This window comes from Pristis pectinata, chromosome 30, assembly GCF_009764475.1.
Source record: "Pristis pectinata isolate sPriPec2 chromosome 30, sPriPec2.1.pri, whole genome shotgun sequence".
In the NCBI taxonomy this organism is placed as follows: domain Eukaryota; kingdom Metazoa; phylum Chordata; class Chondrichthyes; order Rhinopristiformes; family Pristidae; genus Pristis; species Pristis pectinata.
In genome coordinates this window covers 25,673,022-25,694,729 of record NC_067434.1, presented here as the reverse complement: position 1 = coordinate 25,694,729, position 21,708 = coordinate 25,673,022, and the positions used below count along the sequence as shown (strand labels likewise).

General features: G+C 44.5%; 1 protein-coding gene across 2 annotated transcripts in view; it reads right to left on the bottom strand.

The window, feature by feature from the left end:
• Positions 1-20,994, bottom strand: part of rassf4a (Ras association domain family member 4a) — a 170,932-nt gene extending 149,938 nt beyond the window's left edge. Inside the window, exon 1 of one of the 2 annotated variants that reach the window (XM_052041501.1) lies at positions 20,931-20,994. Coding sequence is in view for 1 of the 2 variants with exons in the window: in XM_052041499.1 (XP_051897459.1) it covers positions 20,931-20,933 (3 nt within the window). In the remaining variant the exon portion in view is untranslated. The remainder of the gene's footprint in view (positions 1-20,930) is intronic. The other variant, XM_052041499.1, reaches the window with a different exon arrangement.
• Between the last annotated feature and the right edge of the window lie 714 nt (positions 20,995-21,708).

Sequence of the window (21,708 nt, the reverse complement as noted above, 5' to 3'; positions counted from 1 at the left end):
CCCATCTCTGTATGTGTGTCAAGATCTATGCAACAAAGTCTGGGCTGCAGGTATCTTGAAACTCCTTGCCACCAGACCTCACTCTAATCAACCCATGTGGGCAATGATACCTTTGTTAAAAGAAACCACACTCAGACAGCTTCCACTCCTTGGTACCACGTTCAGGGCCCGGAGCCACAGGCTGCTCATGGACAGTGACGTACCTGAGAACTGCTCCAGCATGACATTCTGCAGCCCCAGGCTCCACAGCAGCTGCTCATTGACAGCAAGTGTCAGTGGATGTCAACACCACACTCAAACCAATCCACCTTCATCCAAACCAGAGGGGTAACAACCACAGACAAAAGAGACTGCAGAGGCTGGACCCAAAATGTCGACTGTCCATTTCCCTCCATAGATGCTGAGTTCCTCTCGATGCTTTGTGGGTAACAGTCAGAGCTGGGAGCCCTGGCTTCACCCTCAAACCCAAGGGTGTGGGGGGAGTCAATTATCAGGCTGAGGTCAGCCTACATGGTTGTCAGTGCATCTTAGCTGCTCCCTTCAAGTTTCTGCATTCATTGGTTGGTTTGTGAATAAATAACTGATTATTTAATAATCCTGGGGGATCTAGCTAACAGATTTCAGCAGAAACTAGCCTGAGCATTGAGGACAAACAATGCTGGCTGGTCAGGATATGAGTCACTAAACCATATCTGGATCCAAAACTGATTTAACTTACATCAGTCAGGCCAAGCAATCTTATTCAAGCATGGTGCAAGTTAAATACAAGTTGTGGTACTGGGAAGAGTGAATATTGCCGCTCTGGACTCATGCAGTTAATGTTCCCACAGTTGGGTTTGTTCACCGGAATATCTCAGAACATCCCAGGAACAGGACATAGGTATCATTTACCATGCCTGGGAGAACTCACAACTACACACCGACCTTCCTGTGCTGATTCAAACCACAAATAAAGAGTTGTCAGGGCAACCAATGTCAGGAAAACAATCACATCACTAAAGCACACGAAAAGGCAGCCCCTGCCCCAGAGCTGTCAGGAAATGACATAGCCAATCTGACTCACATTGGCCCAGGTTTGCAACCTGACTTTCAGAACACCAATAACTGCAGCACTGACATCAGAACCAGACTCAGCTCCAGCAATACCACATCGCCGAGTGCAGCTACATGTGCAATATAAACCACCTGTGAAAATCAAAAAAAACACTGCAGACGCTGGAAGTTTGAAGTAAAAACAGGAAATGCTGGAAATACTCAGCAGGTCAGGCTGCATCTGTGGAGAGAGAAACAGAGCTAATGTTTCAGGTGGAACACCCTTCACCACATTTCCTTCCTTGACCTGAAACATTAACTCTGCTTCACAGACGCTGCCTGACCTGCTGAGTGTTTCCAGCATTTTCTGTTTTTTTTATTATAAACCATATGTATCTGCTGGCAACAGTTTGCCCTGTGATTTAGAGAAGGTGCCAATGATGAGTAGAGGCCAGCGCATATATTATCAACACACAGCAGCTGTGCTATTACTTGGAATTTAGCAAAATACAGTAACGTTATGGCATTTTAACTTGAGAAACACCCAGTTCTGCAGTTAGATTGGGGATGATCCTTACAAACTTTCTGGAGGGACTCTTGTTTCACAGCATCAAGTATTCTAATGTAGAAACGCAAGTGATTAACCAGAAGCTCTCTGCCCTCCGCCCCAACACTTTATTTAATTCATACAGACTGTTCACCAAGCTTGTGTGTCCAGGAGTCTGTTATGGATTCACAGTCCTTGTGTACAGAAGTAGCTCCAACCCTGCCAGTACCATGTCATCAGGCACTGATTCATTGTAGCTCTCCCATTAAATCATTCACAGGCACCTAGCCCCTGAATGTAACAAAGGAGGTTTGCTTGGGCTGTGCACCACTGTGCCAGGAATCTGTGCAATCCCCTGCCCTCCGCTGCCCCTCCCCAGTGAATCACCCCACAGCTCAGTGCATTGAGGCTGCCTGTGAGTGCTGGGTCATGGAGCATATTACCATGGAGATATCTCTGAGCTGGGGAGAGGTGGGGGGGGGGGTGGGGGGAGAAAAGGAAGGAAGAGATTCAGCACCTTCCATCACGTCCAACAGGAGGTGATGATAGAATTATTGAACCATACAGCACAGAAACAGGCCTATCCGGGACATGCCCTCCTCTCGTTCCTACCATCAGGGAGGTGGTACAGGAGCCTGAAGACCCACACTCAATGATTCAGGAACAGCTTCTTCCCCTCCACCATCAGATTTGGGAATGGTCCATGAACACTACCTCATTATTCTTTTTTGTTGTGCTACTTATTTATTTTTGTAATGTATAGATTTATGTCTTGCACCGTACTGCTGCTCCAAAACAACTAATTTCACATCATACGTCAGTGATGATAAACCGGATTGATCTGGCCCACCTCATTCATGCCAACAGTGACGCTAATCCCACTCACCTGCCTAAGACCCGCATCCCTCTACGTCCTTCCTATCCAAGTACCTGTCCAAATAGCTTTTAAACATTGTAATTGTAGCCACCTCCACCACCTCCTCTGGCAGCTCGTTCCAGATGTTCACCACCCTCTGTGTGAAAAGCTTAACCCTCAGATCTCCTTTAAATTCCTCCCTCCTCTCACCTTAAACCTGTGCCCTCCAGTTCTAGATTCCCCTACCCTGGGAAATAGTCTCTACCTATCCTGTGCCCCTCATAACTTTTTATAAACCTCAATAAGATCATCCCTCAGCCTCCTACATTTCAGTGAGAACAAACCCAGCCTCTCCACTCTCTCCTTATACCTCCAGCCCTCCATTCCAGGCAATGTCCTGGTGAATCTCTTCTGCACTCTCAATACTGCTTCCACATCCATCCTGTAGCATGGCTACTTGTACTATCCACAATACTTCAAGTGTAGTCTAACCAACTACGACAGCAGGGACTGTAGGATCCAAGCAGGCTGCCAACATAAGGAGCAGGTGCTGCCAGTCACCACAATGGCCACACTCACCGTGATGGTGAGGATGCTGCCCAGAGTCCCACAACTCAGTGGTGAGTGGCTGTGCCACTCCATGCACCCAACCCCAGCTTTTTATAGGCAGTCTCTCCACACCGAGATGTGGGTGATTCTTTGCTGGTGGCGGGTCAGGTCCCCAGCACAGTGGTACTGAGGGAAGACTTCACACCTGGTACCCAGCACTGTAACACATCCCGAGACACTGTGGTATAATGATCCCTTTTAGCCCTGGTTCCTGGAAATGTGTCCTGTATATTCTAAGTGAGGTATGCACGTACTGTTGTGTAGAGGCAAAAATGCTGTATCAACACCTGAAGGAAGAGTACCTCACTGTATATTTATTAACAGGGCTGGGCAGCTGTACAAGGACAATTTTTGTTCCACAAATCCAGAAAATGTCTGAGGGTTCAGCTGATGAGAGAAGGACGAATGGTGTGAAATGTTTAAGCTATGGGAATAGTGACAGGGTGAGAGGGAGTGAAGGACATGCCCGATCCCTGTGCTTTGTTCCTGTCCAGAAAAGCAATAGGGTTGTAGTTACAGATGATCCCTGCATTCTGGTTGTGTTCCCAGAAAAATGTTCGTATCGTCAAGCCACATCATCTGTACATCCGCCAAGAAAAGCAAACTGAAAAGAAAGTAAAAAGTGACACAGAATAAAATACACTTTCACGGATTTGTGTGGGTTTATGGTTTATGCTATGATTTTTGGTAGTGATTTGAAAATCCTGTAAGGGCAGGGATTGTCTGTGGTAGGTGATTTCAACTTTCCCAATATTGACTGAGATTCATTAGTACAAGGGGCTTAGATGGGGTGGAATTCATAAAATGCATCTAAGATAGTTTTTTGTAGAGAATCTGATTAGTGAAGTTTCAGATCACATGAAAACTAGGGAGGGGAAATTTATCTTAGGGAATGAAGATAGACAAGTGATAGAACTGTTTCTGCAGAATCCTTTGGGAACAGTGACCTTAGTTCAGTAAACTTTCAGGTAGTCATGGAAAGAGATAAGATTGGTCCGAGGGCCCTAAAGTGGGGGAAGGCAGATTTCAATAGAGCTGGCGGAAGTAGATTGGGAACAGCTGCTACAGAGGAAAGCAGAATTAGCACATCCCTGTAAGGGCAAGCAGCAAAGATGGCAAGTTTAGAGAACTTTGGTTGACAATTGAGTTTTTTGAGGAGGTAACTAAGGAAATTGATATAGGAAATGCAGTAGATGTGGATATGGACTATAAGCAAGGCTTTTGTCAAGGTTCCACATGGTCGGCTGGTCTAGAAGGTTAAGCACAAAGAATTCGAGGCACGTTAGCAAACTGGATCCAAAATTGGCTTGGTAATGGAGCAGAGGGTAGTGGTGGGTGGGTATTTTTCTAACTGGGAACCTCTGACAAGTGGTGTAGTGCAGAGATCAGCTGGGACCTGTGTTCTTTGTTGTACATACATAAAGGCCTTGGTTGAGAATGTAAGTGGTTTGATTAGTAAGTTTGCAGATGACACAAAAATTGGTGGAGTTGTAGATAGCAAAAAAGGTTGTCTAAGGATACAGTGGGACATAGATCAGCTGGAAAGTTGGGCAGAGTGCTGGCAGATGGATTTTAGTCCAGACAAGTGTGAGGTAATGTACTTTGGGAGGTCAAATCTTGGTAGGGCAGATGAGTAAATCACAGGAACCTTAGAAGCACTGATGTAAAGAGGGACCTTGGGATGCAATTCCATAGCGCTCTGAAAGTGGTGACAGAGGTGAATGGAGTTGTCAAAAAGGCATTTGGTGTGCTTGCCTTCATAGGCCAATGCACTGAGTTGGGACGTCACGTTGCAGCTGTAGAAAACATAGTTTAGATAGCACTTGGAGTATTGTTAACAGCTCTGGTCACTATCCTACAGGAAGGACATGCTAGCAATTGAAAGAGTGCAGAAAAGATTCACCAGGAATGGAGGGCTGGAGTTAAGGAGAAATTGATAGGCTGGGTTTATTCTCACTGGAACATAGGAGGCTGAGGGATGACCTCACAGAGGTTCATACAGTGATGAGGAGCAAAGATAGCTGAAGTCTTTTTCTCTGCTGATTTTGACCAGAGAGCACAGGTTTAATGTGAGAGGGGAGATTCAAAGAAGATCTGAGGGGCAAGTTTTTCGACAGAGCAGGTGGTGAATATCTGGAACAATCTTCTAGAAGAGGCAGTGGAGGCAGATACAATTACAAGGCACTTGGACAGGTACTTAGATGGAAAGGACATAGAGGGAGACGGGTGTAATGTGGGCAAAAGGGATCAATATAAATTGGCATCATGGTTGGCACAGACAAGTTGGGCTGAAAGGGCCCATTCTGTACGATTCTATGAAAGCTGTGATATTCACAATACTGTCATAAAATAGGTTCCAAATAGTCAAAAGTTGCTGACTATGAGTACGTCAGTCAGGCAAACAAACAACTCTGCTTTTATAGGAACTGTGTTTACAAACAGGGAGAAGATACTGGGAAGCTTTACGTTTTTACTTCCACATCCAGAATATACACCATTGTGAACATGTGATTCCAATGAACACACCTTTCCACCTGAAATCCTACTGAAGTTTGACACCATTGTAACCATGGAAGTTGGATTTGACCACCTGGAATGTAATTCAGTAGTAATGACTATGTGATATTAAGAATGGCATCAAACAGCAGACATACCCATTAGACAGAAAACTTGATAAAATCCAACACTGGAAAGGACTGGGTTGGAATGTAATTGAATGAGCCCCTTTTCTCTGGTGAGTGAGAGTGCTGTCCAGCTGTGGTCAAACCTAGTGGCACTGGTGCTACTGTACGGGCTGCTCCTGCACACTCTCCACTTCCTCGCCCTCGTCTACCAACCGGACACACTGTGGCAGTCTGTTCTGTCATCTGGCAACGAGGGAGAAGGCCAAGGTTAATGGGATGAGAATGAATGTAGCCCATAAATTGGAACTAAAAGTTGACGGGCAAAACTGTAACATAACAATAGGCTGCCTTTAAGGAGGTGGTGGTTCAGGCACATTCCCAAACAAGTCCAGAGTTCCCTGGATGATGAAAGAGATACAGATGAAGATTTGGACATCAGTTCCCAGAAAGGTCCTGATAAGGTGCCACATAACAGCCTTGTTCCAAATCTGAAGCAGGTGGCACAAAATGGACAATGACCATGGATGAGAGGTTGACTCTGTAACAGGCACCAGAGGGCTGTGGTGAATGGGCTTTTCATACTGGAGGAAAGGGTTTGTGTCAAAGACACTGCTTCTCTTGATATTTACTAATGACTTTGGGGGGTGCAAGGCACAATTTCTAAATCTATGGAGGACAGTTTACTTGGCGGCATTGTGATAGACTGCAGCAGGATATAAGAAGAAGGTTTGTGGAATGGGCAGCTGAAGTTTAATGTGGAGAAGTGAAGAATAATGTATTTTGATAGGAAGAATGAAGAGAGAGAATAGAGAATAAAGGCTGTTCTAAAATGGGTGAAGGAGCAGAGGGACCTGGGGGTGTGGGTGCACTGATCAAAAGTGGCAAGGCAGCTTGAGAAACTGGTTAAACAGACAACACACAATTCTGGATTTTATCAAGAGAGCTACAGAGTACAAAAGCAGGGAAGTAATACTGAACCTTTGGAAAACATTGGTCTGGCCTCGACTGGAGCATTGCATTCAGTGTGGTCACCATATTACAGGAAGTACGTGAGGACGTTAGAGAGGAAGAAAACATTTATATGATGGTTCCTGGGATCAGTTACAAGGACAGATTAGAGAGTCTGGGGCTGTTTTCTTCAGAGAAGGTTGAGGGGAGAATTAATAGAAGTCGATCAGAATCAGGTTTATTATCACTGACGTGTGTCGTGAAACTTGTTGTTTTGTGGCAGCAGTACAGTGCAAGACATAAAGACATAAAAATTACTTTAAGTTACAAAAATAAATAAATAGTGCAAAAGAGAAATAATGAGGTAGTGCTCATGGGCTGTTCAGAAATCTGATGGCGGAGGGGAAGAAGCTGTTCCTGAATCATTGAGTGTGGGTCTTCAGGCTCCTGTACCTCCTCCCCGATGGCAGTAACGTGAAGAGGACATGTCCTGGGTAGTGAAGGTCCTTAATGATGGATGCTGCCGCCTTGAGGTGCCACCTTTTGAAGATATCCTCAATGGCAGGGAGGGTTGTGCCCGTGATGGAGCTGGCTAAGTCTACAACCCTCTGCAGCCTCTTTCAATTCTGCACATTGGAGCCTCCATACCAGGAAGTGATGCAACCTGTCAGAATGCTCTCCACAGAACATCTGTAGAAATTTGCAAGACTCTTTGGTGACATACCAAATCTCCTCAAACTCCTAATGAAGTAGAGCCGCTGGCATGCCTTCTTCATGACTGTATCAATGTGTTGGGCCCAAGATTGAGATAGAGTCATAGAGCACTACAGCACAGAAACAGGCCCTTCGGCCCATCTAGTACATGCTGGCTTGGTTTTCTGCCTAGTCCCATCTACCTGCACCCGGACCATATTCCTCCATACTCCTCTCATTCACATACCTATCCAAACCACTCTTAAATGTTACAATTAAACGCACATCTACCACTTCCACTGGCAGCTCGTTCCACACTCGCACCACCCTCTGAGTGAAGAAGATCCCCCTCAGATTCCCCTTAAGTATTTCGCCTTTTACCCAAAACTTATGACCTCTAGTTCTTGTTTCACCCAACCCGAGGGGAAAAAGCCTGCATGTATTCACTTTATCTATACCCTTCATAATTTTGTATACCTCTATAAGATCTCCCCTCATTCTCCTGCGCTCCAGGGAATAAACTCCTAAACTATTCAACCTTTCCCTATAACTCAGGTCCTCAAGTCCCAGCAACATCCTTGTAAATTTTCTCTGCACTCTTTCAAGCTTATTGATATCTCTCCCGTAGGTAGGTGACCAGAACTGCACACAATACTCTGAATTTGGCATCACAAATGTCTTACGAAACTTCAGCATAACATCCCAACTCCTGTACTCAGTGCCCTGATTTATGAAGGTCAATGTGCCAAAAGCTCTTTTTATGACCCTATCTACCTGTGACGCCACTTTCAAGGAATTATGGATCTGTATTCCCAGGTTCCTTTGTTCTACTGCACACCTCAGAGCCCCACCATTCACTGTCAAAGCATTACCCTGGTTTGTCCTCCAAAAATGCAACACCTCGCACTTGGCTGATTTAAATTCCATCCGCCATTTTTCAGCCCATTTTCCTAGCTGGTCAAGATCACGCTGCAAGCTTTGATAGCCTTCCTCGCTGTCCACTATGCCCCCAATCTTGATGTCATTCGCAAATTTGCTGATCCAGTTTACCACATCATCCAAAATCATTCATATAGATAATAAACTACAACTGACCCAGCACCGATCCCTGCGGCACACCACTAGTCACAGGCCTCCAGAGAGATGTTGACGCCCAGGAACTTGAAGCTCCTCACCTTTTCCACCGCTGATCCCTCAATGAGGACTGGTGTGTGTTCTCCCGACTTCCCCTTCCTGAAGTCCACAATCAATTCCTTGGCTTTGCTGATGTTGAGTGCAAGGTTGTTGTTGAGACACCACTCAACCAGCTGATCCATCTCCTGCACACCTCCTCATCGCTGTCTGAGATTCTGCCAACAACAGTGGTGTCATCGGCAAATTTATAGATAATATTTGAGCTGTGTCTAGCCACATAGTCATGGGGGTAGAGAGAAAAGAGCAGAGTATATAAAATGATGAGGGATGTAGACAGAGTGGGTAGTGGGAGTCTGTTCCTTTTGGAGGAGGGATGAAGTACCAGAGGACACAGGTATATAATAAAAGGGAAATAGTGAGGAAAAACTTTATGTTTTACATGGTGGGTGGTTGGAGTCCAGAGCCCACTGCCTGCAGATGTGACAGAGGGAGGTGAATAAAGTGAAGGAAAACCATGCAAGGCTGTGGAGAAAGGGCCAGGAGGTGGAATCAGAGTTGGTCTGGTAGAAATCCTGTGTGGACACAGTGGCTGAATGGTTTCCTGTGCTCTAACCAGAATCAGAATTATTGTCACTGACATATGATGTGAAATTTGTTGTTGTGATTCTATGATAACCACAGAGTAAAAGACCTGGACAGAGTGGATGTGGAGGGGACGTTTCCATTAGTAGGAGTTGAGGATCCAAGGGCACAACCTCAGAATAAAGGGACCTCCCTTTAAAACTGAAATAAGGAGGAATTTCTTCAGCCGAGGGCGGTGACTCTTTGGAATTTGATGCCAGAGGGTGGTGGAGTCCAAGTCATTGGATGTAGTTAAGGGAGAGATTGATAGGTTCTTGACTGGCAGTGAGGGGGGGGGGGGTGGTTAAGTGTGACAGGGACAAGGCGGGAGAATGGGGTTGAAAAAAAGTCATCCATGGAACAGACTTAATGGACCAAATGGCCCAATTCTGCTCCTACATCTTATGGACCAATTGAATATGCAATAAAAAATAAAATGTTTTGTAAATGAAACAGATGTTTCAAATATTTTAAAAGAGCATCTTAGATGTAGATTTGAGGGCTGGGATTTTCCTTTCAACATCTCCAACACACTTAGAATGCAGGTAATTTCAATCCTAACATTAGAGGTGATTAATCTTAAAGGTACAGACAGGGTATAAATGAGCGGCAAAAGCAGAGGGAGAGGGGAGGCCACAGAAAGATCAGACAACACAAGCAGAAATGCTGGGGTACTCAGCAGGTCAGACTGAATTTCCCAGTTCAGTTGAAAGGTCATTGAACTGAAATGTTGAGCCAGTTTCTCTGTGACAGATGTTGCCTGAGCTGCTGGATGTCTCCAGGGTACTTCCAGCGGTTTCAGAGAGTGGAAGGGGAAGATTGAAACCCGAGTGATTCTGACAGGGTGCATGTGGAGGATGTTTCCTCTTTGCGAAGAACTAGAATCTAGAACTTATTTAAAAATATGGGATCACCTATTTTAGACAGATGGATATTTATTCTTTGACAGTCGTCAGTCTTTGGAACTCTCTTCCTCAAAAGGCAGCAGAAGCAAAGCCTTTGAATATTTTTGAGGCAGAGGCAGTTAGATTCTTGATAAGCAAGGGGTGCAAGGTTACCACAGGTAGACAGGAATGTGGAGTTGAGGTGGCAATCAGATCACCATGATCTCATGAAATGGTGGGGCAGACTTGAAGGGCTGAGTGGCCTACTCCTGCTCCTAATTTGCAGGCTTGTACGTTGTGTTTGATTTCCGGATATGCAGTGTTTTGCTCTTGCACTGGAGAAGACAGTGCAGATTGACAAGCAAGGGGAGCAGGGATATGAGCAAGGGAACAGAAGGTAATCATCTGGATACCAGAGAAATTCCTATAAAGTAGAATTGAAGTTAACGGCTCCTTCACGTATATTTGGCTGTTTCTGCGGATCAGACGACCGAACTGAATATCATATTGCTGTGCAGCTGAAGGAATTATTCAGAGCCATGTCTCATAGGGACATTACACCAGTTATCAGGTTTAAGTTGATTTGTAAAGCTTTTGCTCCTCATAAATTACTCTCAAAAGGTCAAAAGTCTGAAGTGAGAATGAGCAAATTGGTCCAGGGGTTCACAGGGCTACAAAGCAGTGAATGATGTCCTTCAAAGAAACCCTGAGGCTCCAAATTTTTGTCCTTGTGCTTTAACCAAATGTGCATCACTGTGCTGGCTGAGGCGAGGCAATGTGGCAAAACAGCCGTCCTCTGTGCATGCCCAAGATCTTCAGCTGGATACACACACACACACAAAAAAGTAAAGTCTTCCCCTGATAAAAGGTCATCAACTTGAAGCACCAACTTTGTTTCTCATTTCAAAAATGCTGCCTCACCCACTGAGTTCCTCCAGCATTGTGTGTGTTGTTCCGGATTCCAGCCTCTGCAGTCTCTTGTGTCTCCACATCATTAGTGATGCTGTTCATTGCTTTTTATGCTCTCCAAGGTGTTTTTATTTCAGATCAATATCTGCAGTATTTTGCTTTTTGCTCAGATTAATTTGAGACACAAGAGACTGCAGATGCTGGAATCTGCAGCAAAAAAATCAAACCACTGGAAGAACTCAGTGGGATTGCTCCTTGGGAGAACAAATGCTCATAAACTGAGGGAATGATTGCATAGAAAGGCCTGGGACAGGTTTCCACTGGATCAGTATTCAGCAAAATAATGTTCACTTATCATCTCCAACTCATTCAGCTGGAAACGCAAGCGGCATGGTCTTTTTGTTTTTATACTGTGCTAGTCCCACTCCTGCTGGTAGTGGCTGGCACTGGTTTACATACTGCAGGCAGCAACCTGGAATCTGCTAGGGTCAGGACTAGAACCAGGCCACCACTGAACTCTTTTCAAATGGCAATCACATGAATGAATTCAGCAGATTTACTCTGGTGCTTAGCTACAGTAATCTTAGAACAGGTCCATGTTCTTAGAACAGGTCTCATGAACACAGATAAAATGGAGGTATAAAGAAGGACAAAGCAGAGGAGAGGGAGGGGAGGGAGGGTAGATACAAACCAGAAAATGCTGCAAAATCTCAACAGGCCAAAGAACTTCTGTGGCAACAAAAAGACTCAACATTTCAGATACAGGAGCCTGAGGGCACGTACCACCAGACTTAAGGACAGCTTCTACCCCACTGTGATAAGACCATTGAACGGTTCCCTTATACAATGAGATGGACTATGACTTATGACCTCATGACCTCACGATCTACCTTGTTGTGACCTTGCACCTTATTGCACTGCACTTTCTCTGTAGCTGTGACACTTTACTCTGTGTTATTGTTTTTACCTGTACTACATCAATGCACTCTATACTAACTTGATGTAACTGCACTGTATAATGAATTGACCTGTAAGATCGGTTTGTAAGACAAGTTTTTCACTGTACCCCGGTACAAGTGACAATAATAAACCAATACCAATAGCCCTTTGTCAGAATAACCTGAAATGTAATATCTGTTGCCTCTAACAGGTTCATTCTGATCAATAATGCACTCAGCTACAATCAAAGGTATAATATTCTTAAGAAGTGTCATCATATTATCCAAAGTTCACACTTGCTTACAGTTGACAGACTTGTTGTAGTTAGGGTTGAGTTTGGGGTGGAGGCCTGTTCTTTAAAAAGCAGTGCTTACACCAAGCAAAATGGATGATGGCGAACAGATGATGAGAATAGGTTGACATAATTTAATAATTGTTTGGATTCCTAGGTGTCCAGGACAGAAGGTAGTGAGTTTAGGTTCCACTCCAGCTACTTTAGCACATATTTCAGCCAGACGTACCAGCCCAGTCCCATTGAACGTTGGTTATCAAATTTGGGATGAGATCTTGAACAGAGGCCTTTTCTCATAAATCTAACTGATCTACAGCACTACATCAAGCAAGTGGGCTTCTCCCCACTATCCTCCATCAATGTAATGAGAACCTGGTCATTATTAACACCGCTGCACTTGTGCAGTGCTTCAACTCTCCTGTACCACAATAACTACACACCAAAATATTGAATCACTTTAAAGGTGATAGTATGTTCAGAGTTCATGTAAGCACTAAATGAATGTACCTCTTCTTTTTATACACTCAGGCAAGGTCATCCTTGCATGTCTTCAAGATATCGAGGTCAGTCTGTGGATTTTCTCCTTATTGTTTCATTGTCTAGAATGCCTTTTTTTTGTGTCTCAAAGCTAAGACTGGTTCAGGACCAAAGTGTAATCCAATGCACACACTGCTGGGTTTTGTTAGGAGTCCCACAGAAGTACAGTTATGCGTTTGATTCTGTTTGAGAATGCTGAGTGTTAAATACATTAAAATTCTTGGATCATTTTCAGCTGAACATTAGACACTCTGATACCATTCATAGAGTACTTGGGCTGCTCAGTTTTTCTTCCTGTATTATTCAGTCCTGTAACAGGATACGCTGTGGTGCAATGATTTATACTCTTGAGACAAAGAGCCAAAGTAACCTGTTGACGTGCAGCTCATTCTTTACGGGCCAGATTAAACCATGACTTGTTCATGCTGCCGCAGTGTTCAGTGTGTCTCACCGTGAAACAAGGTTCAATCACTTCAATAGGAAGAAAACAACATCAGACCATTCTCCTTCTTGTCTGGTCTTCATTTATGGAGGTTATGGCTAATCTGTGCTTTTACTCCAAGAACCAGACTTTTGCCTACGAGCCTGCACAATCACAGTACCCCAGAGGCTCGTCTTAGTTCTAATCCTCCAACCTAGAACTAATTGTTTTGGACCTCTGATGTGTTGTTATCAGCTCTCACCAAGTACCAGGGACAACTCACAAACAGAGCAGCACGTCTACAACTCAGTACAATGCCCCAGTGCACTGTCACTTTATAAATGACCACAATGCAGACGTGGACCACACATCACTCAATGATTCCACTGAATGGAAATGCAAAGCTTCAGTAGATTGCCTCTTGCTGGGTCAATTCTTGAGATAAGGATAGGAGAAAATGAGGAAAATTGGCACAAGCTCACTGGATTTTAGAAGAGAGGTGATCTCATACAGGATTCTGAGCAGCATTGACAGGCTGTTTCTCAAACTGGAGGGTCTAGGATCAGGAGGCATTGAGTCAGGAAAGGTTGGCCATCTAGAGTCACATGACTTGGATCAGGAGAATTCTTTTTTTACCCAGAGGTTGAAATCACTGGAATTATCCAGCCTAGAGAAACATTCAAAACTCACATTGATAGAATTCATGGACATCGTGGGGATCAGGTATCTGGGAATGGGGGAGGAAAGTGAAGTTGAGGACAGGATCTGCCGTGATTTCAGTGAAACGTGCAGGCTCAGATGGCCACTGTTATCTGAGGTTATTTACAACCCCAGGTTAGTTGGTAACAAACTCCTGAATATACATCTTGAGCCCTTAGACCTGGCTCCAAGCAACATCTGCCAGCAGCTGCTGTGACTTTATAACACTCCTTCGTAGATAACACTTGCAGCCAGTGTCTGGGATGATTTACATTAGAACATTAAAAAACAGAAGCTACAACCTCACCCTATCACTGCAATTTTTGGATTACCAAGGATAGAGTCTGGCCATTTATCTGCTTCCGCTAACCGTATGATTGCTTTTGTTACATTAATGGCCAAACTATCCATTTTGCTTAAGTGGAAGGATCCAATACTCCCTACTACTTTTCAATGGTTTTCTCAAACTATATCATGTTTAAACTTGGAAAAAAATTAGGAGTGGTACTGTTGATCCTTTGCTTAAACTTGAAGATATTTGGAGTCCATTTATTCAATATTTTCACATGATGTAGATCCCCTTTCAATAACTTTCTAACTTAGAGGAACGGAGCTGACAACATAATATTGCTCTGTTTCTACTGAGAAATTTTAGCCCAGTTTTTTCTTCTTTTTTTTTGTTGTTTGTTTTCTTTTGCAATTTTTCTGTTTAGGTTAGTTTATATTGTTTACAATTTTTCTTATTGATTTGGGTTTCTTTTCTTTCTTTTTTTTAAATTTATATAATAAATCTTTTTCTTTCCTTTCTTTTATATTATATTCATTTACTAAGAGATCGTTGGATCTACAGATTTTTTTTATATTTTATTGTTCTTTATGATTATCTATGTCATGATTGTTCTCCTGATCTCTTTTATTACATGTCTAAATATTGATGCTATATATCAATCTGTATTAATTTGAAAACTAATAAAAAGATTGGAAAAAAAAACTGAAGCTGGAGTAACCATGAGTCCCTCCTGCCTGTGACTGATCTTTCACCTTGATGCCATTTTCCAGCCTCCTCATATCCCTCCATTCCCTTAACATCCAGAAATCCATCACTCTGCCTCTAATATATTCGGTGATTGAGCCTTACAGCTGACTTGGGTAGAGAATTCCAAAGGTTCACCCCCCTCTGGTTGAAGGAGTTTCTCCACTCCATTCTGAATGGTGAAGTCCTTATTTTGACCCCTGGTTTCCTATATAGGGGAAACATCACCCCTGCACATACTTGTTAAATGCGATCACCTCTCATTCTTCTAAACTCGAAAAAGAATGGGCCCAGTCTGCTCAATTCCTCCTCGTACAACTGGGTGAACCTTTGCTGTACCACTCTTGCCTTCCTTAGGTAAGTTCATCCCTTCATAAGGCAAGGAGACCAGACACAGAACAGTGCAGCACAGGAACAGGCTCTTTGCTCCACAACATCTGTGCTGAACACGATGCGAAATTAAACTAATTCTCTTCTGCCGGTGCATGATCCATATCCCTCCTTGTTCATGTGTCTACCCAAGAACCTCTGAAACGCCACTATCGTATCTGCTTCCACCACCACCCCTGGCAGCCTGTTCCAGGCATCTGCCACTCTCTGTGTAAAAAAAAATTTGCCCCTCACATCTCCTTTAAACTTTTCCATTCTCACCTTAGATACACATTCTCTAGTACTTGATCATGTCCTCTAATATTTTAAACGAGACATTTGCACAATAGTCCAGATGAGAACTCAACAGAGCTCTCAGTAATTGAAGGAGTACATCCCGAGTCTTGCACTCAAGTCCTCCTGATATAACAGCCAATATACCGTCTACCTTCCTAACTGCTTGACATTCTGCAAACAACAGAACCATCTCTGTGCAAACTAAGGCTGGGAGTAGCCCTGGACATCATTTCATTGACCAATGCGGTCTACACTCAGACTTGGAAATACTTACCAACTAGATCAATAGCAGTGATAATTGTGCATTAGGTTGACTGAAATAACCATTAAGATGTCTGGCGATTGATTTACCCTCTGGTATCAGTAACTCTATAATACCTTAGAGCTTGCAACAACCTTCCAATCGAACTTTAGTCAGTCAGGCATGATAGGAATCTGTACATATTTCAAAAACATTTTTTACACAACAACCTGGAATGCTTTTAATTGCTTGGAGCTTATGGAGAAAGGTCGGTATTTGAAAGTTTGTTCTGCATTAATGAGTCTGCACACCACCCTGGTAGAATTGAATAGGAACATGTACTCAGGCAACCCATCCACACCACAGGGACAACACAGCCATTTTGTCATATTGTTTGGATGCTTCACCTGCCCACCAATCTTTGTCTGAATCAGCCACTCACTGATGGCCACTTAACAATATTTCCAATTTCACAGAAGGTTTATATTTGGTCACTTTTCCCCTTCTGATAAAAGCTACCAGTCTCCATGAGTTACACAGGATCAACATGCTATCTGGTAAACCCATTGAGTTTAACAGATAAACGCAGCTCTGAACTCTTAGTCATAGCTTACTTCAGATACTGCAAATGTTTATAGAGAAATCTAACATTTCTTCAATTGACTACCCAATGCAAACAATCCAAGTGCTATAGTTTAGCTTATCTCCAGGTGCCCTTGATTCGAGGTATGACTGATCGCCTCAATTCACTAATATATCAAAAAAGACAAACTGGTAATTGTATATTGTGGAATTGCTAGCACAGAATGGTTCAAGCTGGACAACTTCACAGCAGAGATTGCATTTAACGTGAACCTCATGTTGATGCACAGGTTCAGTACCAATCATTGCACAAAACATTTCCTTGCCCCTTCGTGCTGCAGTTTTATAGCTTGAAACACGCTATGGCTCATTTGTTGTAGACGAAGTAACATGGGATGAGACAGATTGATCAGCTCCCAGTGTGACAGTGCTTGTCATGTGAGCAGAGTAACTGCCCTTATCAAAAGCAAGCTTTATGTCATAACTTACTCAACTTTCTGGCACAGATCCATGTTACTTTTGCAAAAGGATTTAAAAAAAACAACAGGGATTACATCAGTTTACATAGTTATTACTCCAAGTCTTCCATATTTGAAATGCATGTATTCAACATGTACGTAATGTGATGTCCTAATAACAATTGTAGATACAGACTACTTATAGACTGATGAGTAAATCTGTAGAGAGTGTACAAGCCCATCAAGTCTCTGCATACTCAGTAGAAACTGCTCTACAAGAAACCAACAATGCCAGTTTATTTAGTCACCATCAAAAACATTGTAACTTTGATCCCCCCCCCACACCCCTAACATCAAAAATTAATATACAAACATACACATTAACAGTCGGCCATGCAGCTTCTTACAGCTGCTCCAGCATTTAACATCATCATAGCAGATCCAATTGTAACCTCAACTATACATTTCCATCAACCTAAAGTAAACCTTCACCCCAATGCTTACCAAGTATTTCTCCATCACTGGCTAAAAAATATTCAAAGACTTTAGTTTAGTTGCAAAGACTCAAGACGAGAGAAAGACAAGTTCCTTGTCTGTCTTAAATGGGAAAAGCCTTATTGTTAAGCCAGTGGCTGTCAACTTCCAGATTCTCCCACAAGAGCAAGCATCCTCTCCACAGCCACTTACCAAGACCTCTCTGGACATTATACATTTCAATCAGGTCCCCTCTCACTCTTTCCCGCAGTAGACACAAGGCCGGCCTGCCCAACCTCTCGTCATGAGACGACCCATCCATTCCAGGTATTAGTCTGGTAAATACCTCAGCCCAAATATGCCTAAAATTGTACCTTGCAAAATCCTTAAAGCTGCTTTTATTTTTAAGAACATAAGAAATAAGAGCAGGAGTTGGCCATCTGGCCCGTCGAGCCTGCTCCTCCATTCAATAAGATCATGGCTGATCTGGTTGTGGAGCCAGCTCCACCTACTTGCCTTTTCCCTGTAACCCTTAATTCCCCTACTATGCAACAATCTATCTAACCGTGTCTTAAATATATTTAATGAGGAAGCCTCCACTGCTTCCCTGGGCAGGGAATTCCACAGATGTTTACTGTTAAATTTTCCTCGTATACAAAGAACATCTAGCAGTTGCACGTTGCATAGTATTTCACTAAAAGCAAAGGCTTCTCTCCAGTTTGGTGCAAGTTTCCAGCTTTTATCAAATTCTTCCAAATGACGTTCCTGAGGCTCATTAACAAGAGATCCCGTGACCTTTTCACATGACCATCTACAGGTTGTTCCCACGTTACAGTAGGGTTCCATTCCTGTGAACTGTTTGTAACTCAAACCGAGTTCCCACAGCAGAACTAACAGAAGAGTCAGCAAATCCGTCCCACCGGTCTCCCAAACACTTGTCGTATGTACAGCTGTACACAAGTCGGGCATTTGTAACCTGGGGAGGACCTGCACGTGCTTCACCTTTTGTTCTTCGACTGAGACTTATTCTTTGCTTCCACCATTTATCTTCAAGTGTCTGTCTTATATGTTTGCTTCTCTCTCTTTTCATTGAAAGATGGAAACGTTTCCATGGCCTTGGCAAGTGGTCAGTGCATGGAAATTGTACGTTTAACCTGATCTTGTTTATTGGAAGGTGAATTGAAAGGGAGTCTGAAGCCTTGTTACTTTAAACAGTTTCCTAGGTTCACTATCATATACCCTGTCTTTTCTATATCTGTATAAATATTTATTAAAACTTGATACAATGAAAATACAGAGTGATAATGGGCCAGCTGTTGAAATGAACCATGATTAAAGAAAGCCAATGACCATTCCCAACTAGAGGGAGTCTAACCACCTACCTATGTAATGCGACATAGAATATCCATTGCTGAGGCCCCACCACAGTCAATCAGCAACTCAACTGGATGAGCTACATAAACACTAACCTGTCTCCTCCTGACACCCTAAATCCTTTCCACCATCTACAAAGCACAAGTCGGGAGCATGATGGAACACTCTCTGCTTGCCAAAGGAGCTCCAGCAACTCATCATCCAGGGCAAAGCAGCCCACTCCATTGGCACCCCATTCACCACCTAAAATGTTCACTCCCACCGCCACTGGTCCCCATTGGCAGCAGATGCATCACCTGATGAGCGACTCACCCAGGCAACTCTGACAACACATCCAAGCCCACAACCTCCACCACCAGGAAGGAGGAGGGCGTCAGATGTCTGGGAACACCAGCCTCTGTAGGTTACCCTCCAAACTGCGCATCATCTCAACTTGCGAACACATCACCAGTTCTTCCTCATCATCACTGGTCTAAAGCCAAGAATTCCCCTCCCACAACACTTTCACTGGTAGGGCTGCTTCAGTGTGAGAAGCTGGTTCACCATCACCTTCTCAAGACTAGTAGTGATGAACAATAATAGCTGGCATTTCTGGTTACACTCGGGTCTAAAAACTGAATGAATAAAAAAGTGAATGGTAATGCAATACTGAGACACACGAAATTACTACATTTGAAACCATTAAGTATTCAGGTATCAGAGTGTTGTCAAATGAGCTAAAGCCAAAACTTCCATGCTCACACCATATGAACAGATTGACAAACAAACTGAAGTGTAGGTTTACTTTACGCAATGTTCTGTAACATCAAAGTATAAAAGCAGACCAATACCAAACCCAAGTTCCTTCTGCCTGTCTATCATGGGAACTGACTGACAACATGAAACAATGCATGATTTTGTATTCTCAGAGTTTTATAATTAAATTATTTCTTTGTCATAGAGCCATACAGCACAGAAACAGGCCATTCAGCCCAACTCATCCATGCCAACCAAGATTCCCATCTAAGCCAGTCCCATTTGGCCCACGTCCCTCTAAACCTTTCCTATCCATGTACCTGTCCAAATGCTTTTTAAACAACCTGCCTCAACCACTTCCTCTGGCTGCTCGTCCCATATACCTGGTGAAAAAACTTGCCCCTCAGGGCCCCTTTAAATCTTTCCCCTCTCACCTTAAACCTGTGGCTTCTAGTCAGATTATGCTTCAAACATGCAAGGTGATGTAACTGAAGTTACTCAATTACTCTATTTTTGTGGATAAAAGATGCCAGGTGATTGGCTCATAGCACCAGGTAAATATTGCCCCTGAGGTATCACCGAAACATCTGATTTGTGGGTAAGCATGACTGAATGACAATATACTCAAAAAAGCTGGAATCAGACTGTGAGTGACATTGTGCTATAATTTAGAAAGCAAACAAAAATAGCCAAGCACACAATCCTGTGAAGTAAAGCACCTGCAAACATCACCTCCTTGAAACAATACTGCGTTAAAAATAACACATTTCCTCCCTTTCCACAAACAAACTGGCCCAACATTGTTTTATAAAACACAGAACAGCTTCAGAACATAGAACAGGCCTTCAGCACACGATGTCTGTACGGAGCATGATGCTAAATTACACTAATCCCCTCTGCCCGCATTGATCCCCATCCCTCCATCCCCGCGTCTACCTGAAAGCCTGTAAAGCCACTATCGAAGCTGCTTCCAGTACCGTCTCTGGCAGCCGTTCCAGGCACCCACCACTTACCCCCTTTAAACTTTCCCCCTCACCTGAAAGCTCTGCCGCGAGTATTCGAGGTGTCAGCATTGCTTTTGGTTAAAGAAAGTGCCAATGAAACAGTTTGCACTCACAGGAGAAACAACTTTCCCAGGGACCGGGGAACTTCAGGGCGATGAGTTACTGCAATCATCACACGAACTGCTCTGTTCCTGAGCCGACGGCACCCCTGGGCTCCCCCCGTCCCCGGGGACTCTCCCCCACCTGTTCGCCGGCGACACAATTAGTCTGCGGACAATTAGCGATCTCACACAGCTGCGGCCTCCAACACACCACGGTGAATGGAGCGGGTCCACACCCCTGCACCATCAACAACACACTCACCGCTCCTCCAGCACAGCGCTCTCAGGGTTTTACAACGTGCCACTCAAACACACATCTTCAACTATTTACAGCAGAATAATCGGTAGTTTCAAACTAAACATTTGGGACAAAGTTTTGGGATGGGAAGGGAAGCTGCCCGGAATACGCTCTGCAGCCCCTCACCAACCGGCATCACCTGCTGACAACGTCCCGCAGGACCAAGTACCCCGCAAACACCCCCCACCACAGACCCGGGGACAAAAACTCGCACGTTACCATCCGGCGGCGCGGATTGCGGATCCTCGCCCGTCACTGCGGCCGCTACCGTCCGCAGCCCGCCGGCCCTGAGCGACGTGAGCCGCAGCCACACAGAACGCGAGCTGGTGCTGCGGGGCCCGCCCCCCAACCAATCAGCTCGGTGGAAGGAGAAACTTTGTAACGGTGCCGGTTACTAAGTTGCAGCGAGAGGGGTGGGGGGCGGGGCTTGGAGGGGAGGGGAGGGGAGGGGCGGTGGTGGGGAGGGGGTGGTGTAGGGGAGGTGCTTGGTGAGGAATGGGGCTTGGAGGGGGATGGGCTTGGCGTAGGGGCTTTGGTGAGGGAGGGGGTGAAGCGAGGGATGGGGTCAAAAGGGGACAGTGGCCTGCGGAGGAGGAGGGGGAATGGGAGGCAGGACGGGGGGGGAGGCAGGTGTTGTGGGCAGGGTTGGGGGCAGGTGTTGGATCTCACTCACTCCACCTATCACCACCCCAGACCTGGCCCTGCAGACAGGAACAACCTCATGTGGCTGGAACCCCCCTTCCCCAGGCGCTGCCAGGCCCAGTGCCCACCTGCTCCCATCCATCGTCCCCACTCGGTGTGGAGCGAAGGTGGGGCAGGGGGCTGGGTGTGTCTGTCCCATAGTGTTTCCCTCCTCACTCTGTTGGAGAGGGTGCAGAGCAGATTCACCAGGATGTTGCCTGGATTGGAGGACTGCAGCTGTGGGGAGAGTTTGGAGAGGCTGGGCTTGTGTTCCCTGGAGTGAAGGAGGCTGAGGGCAACCTGATAGGGGTTTATA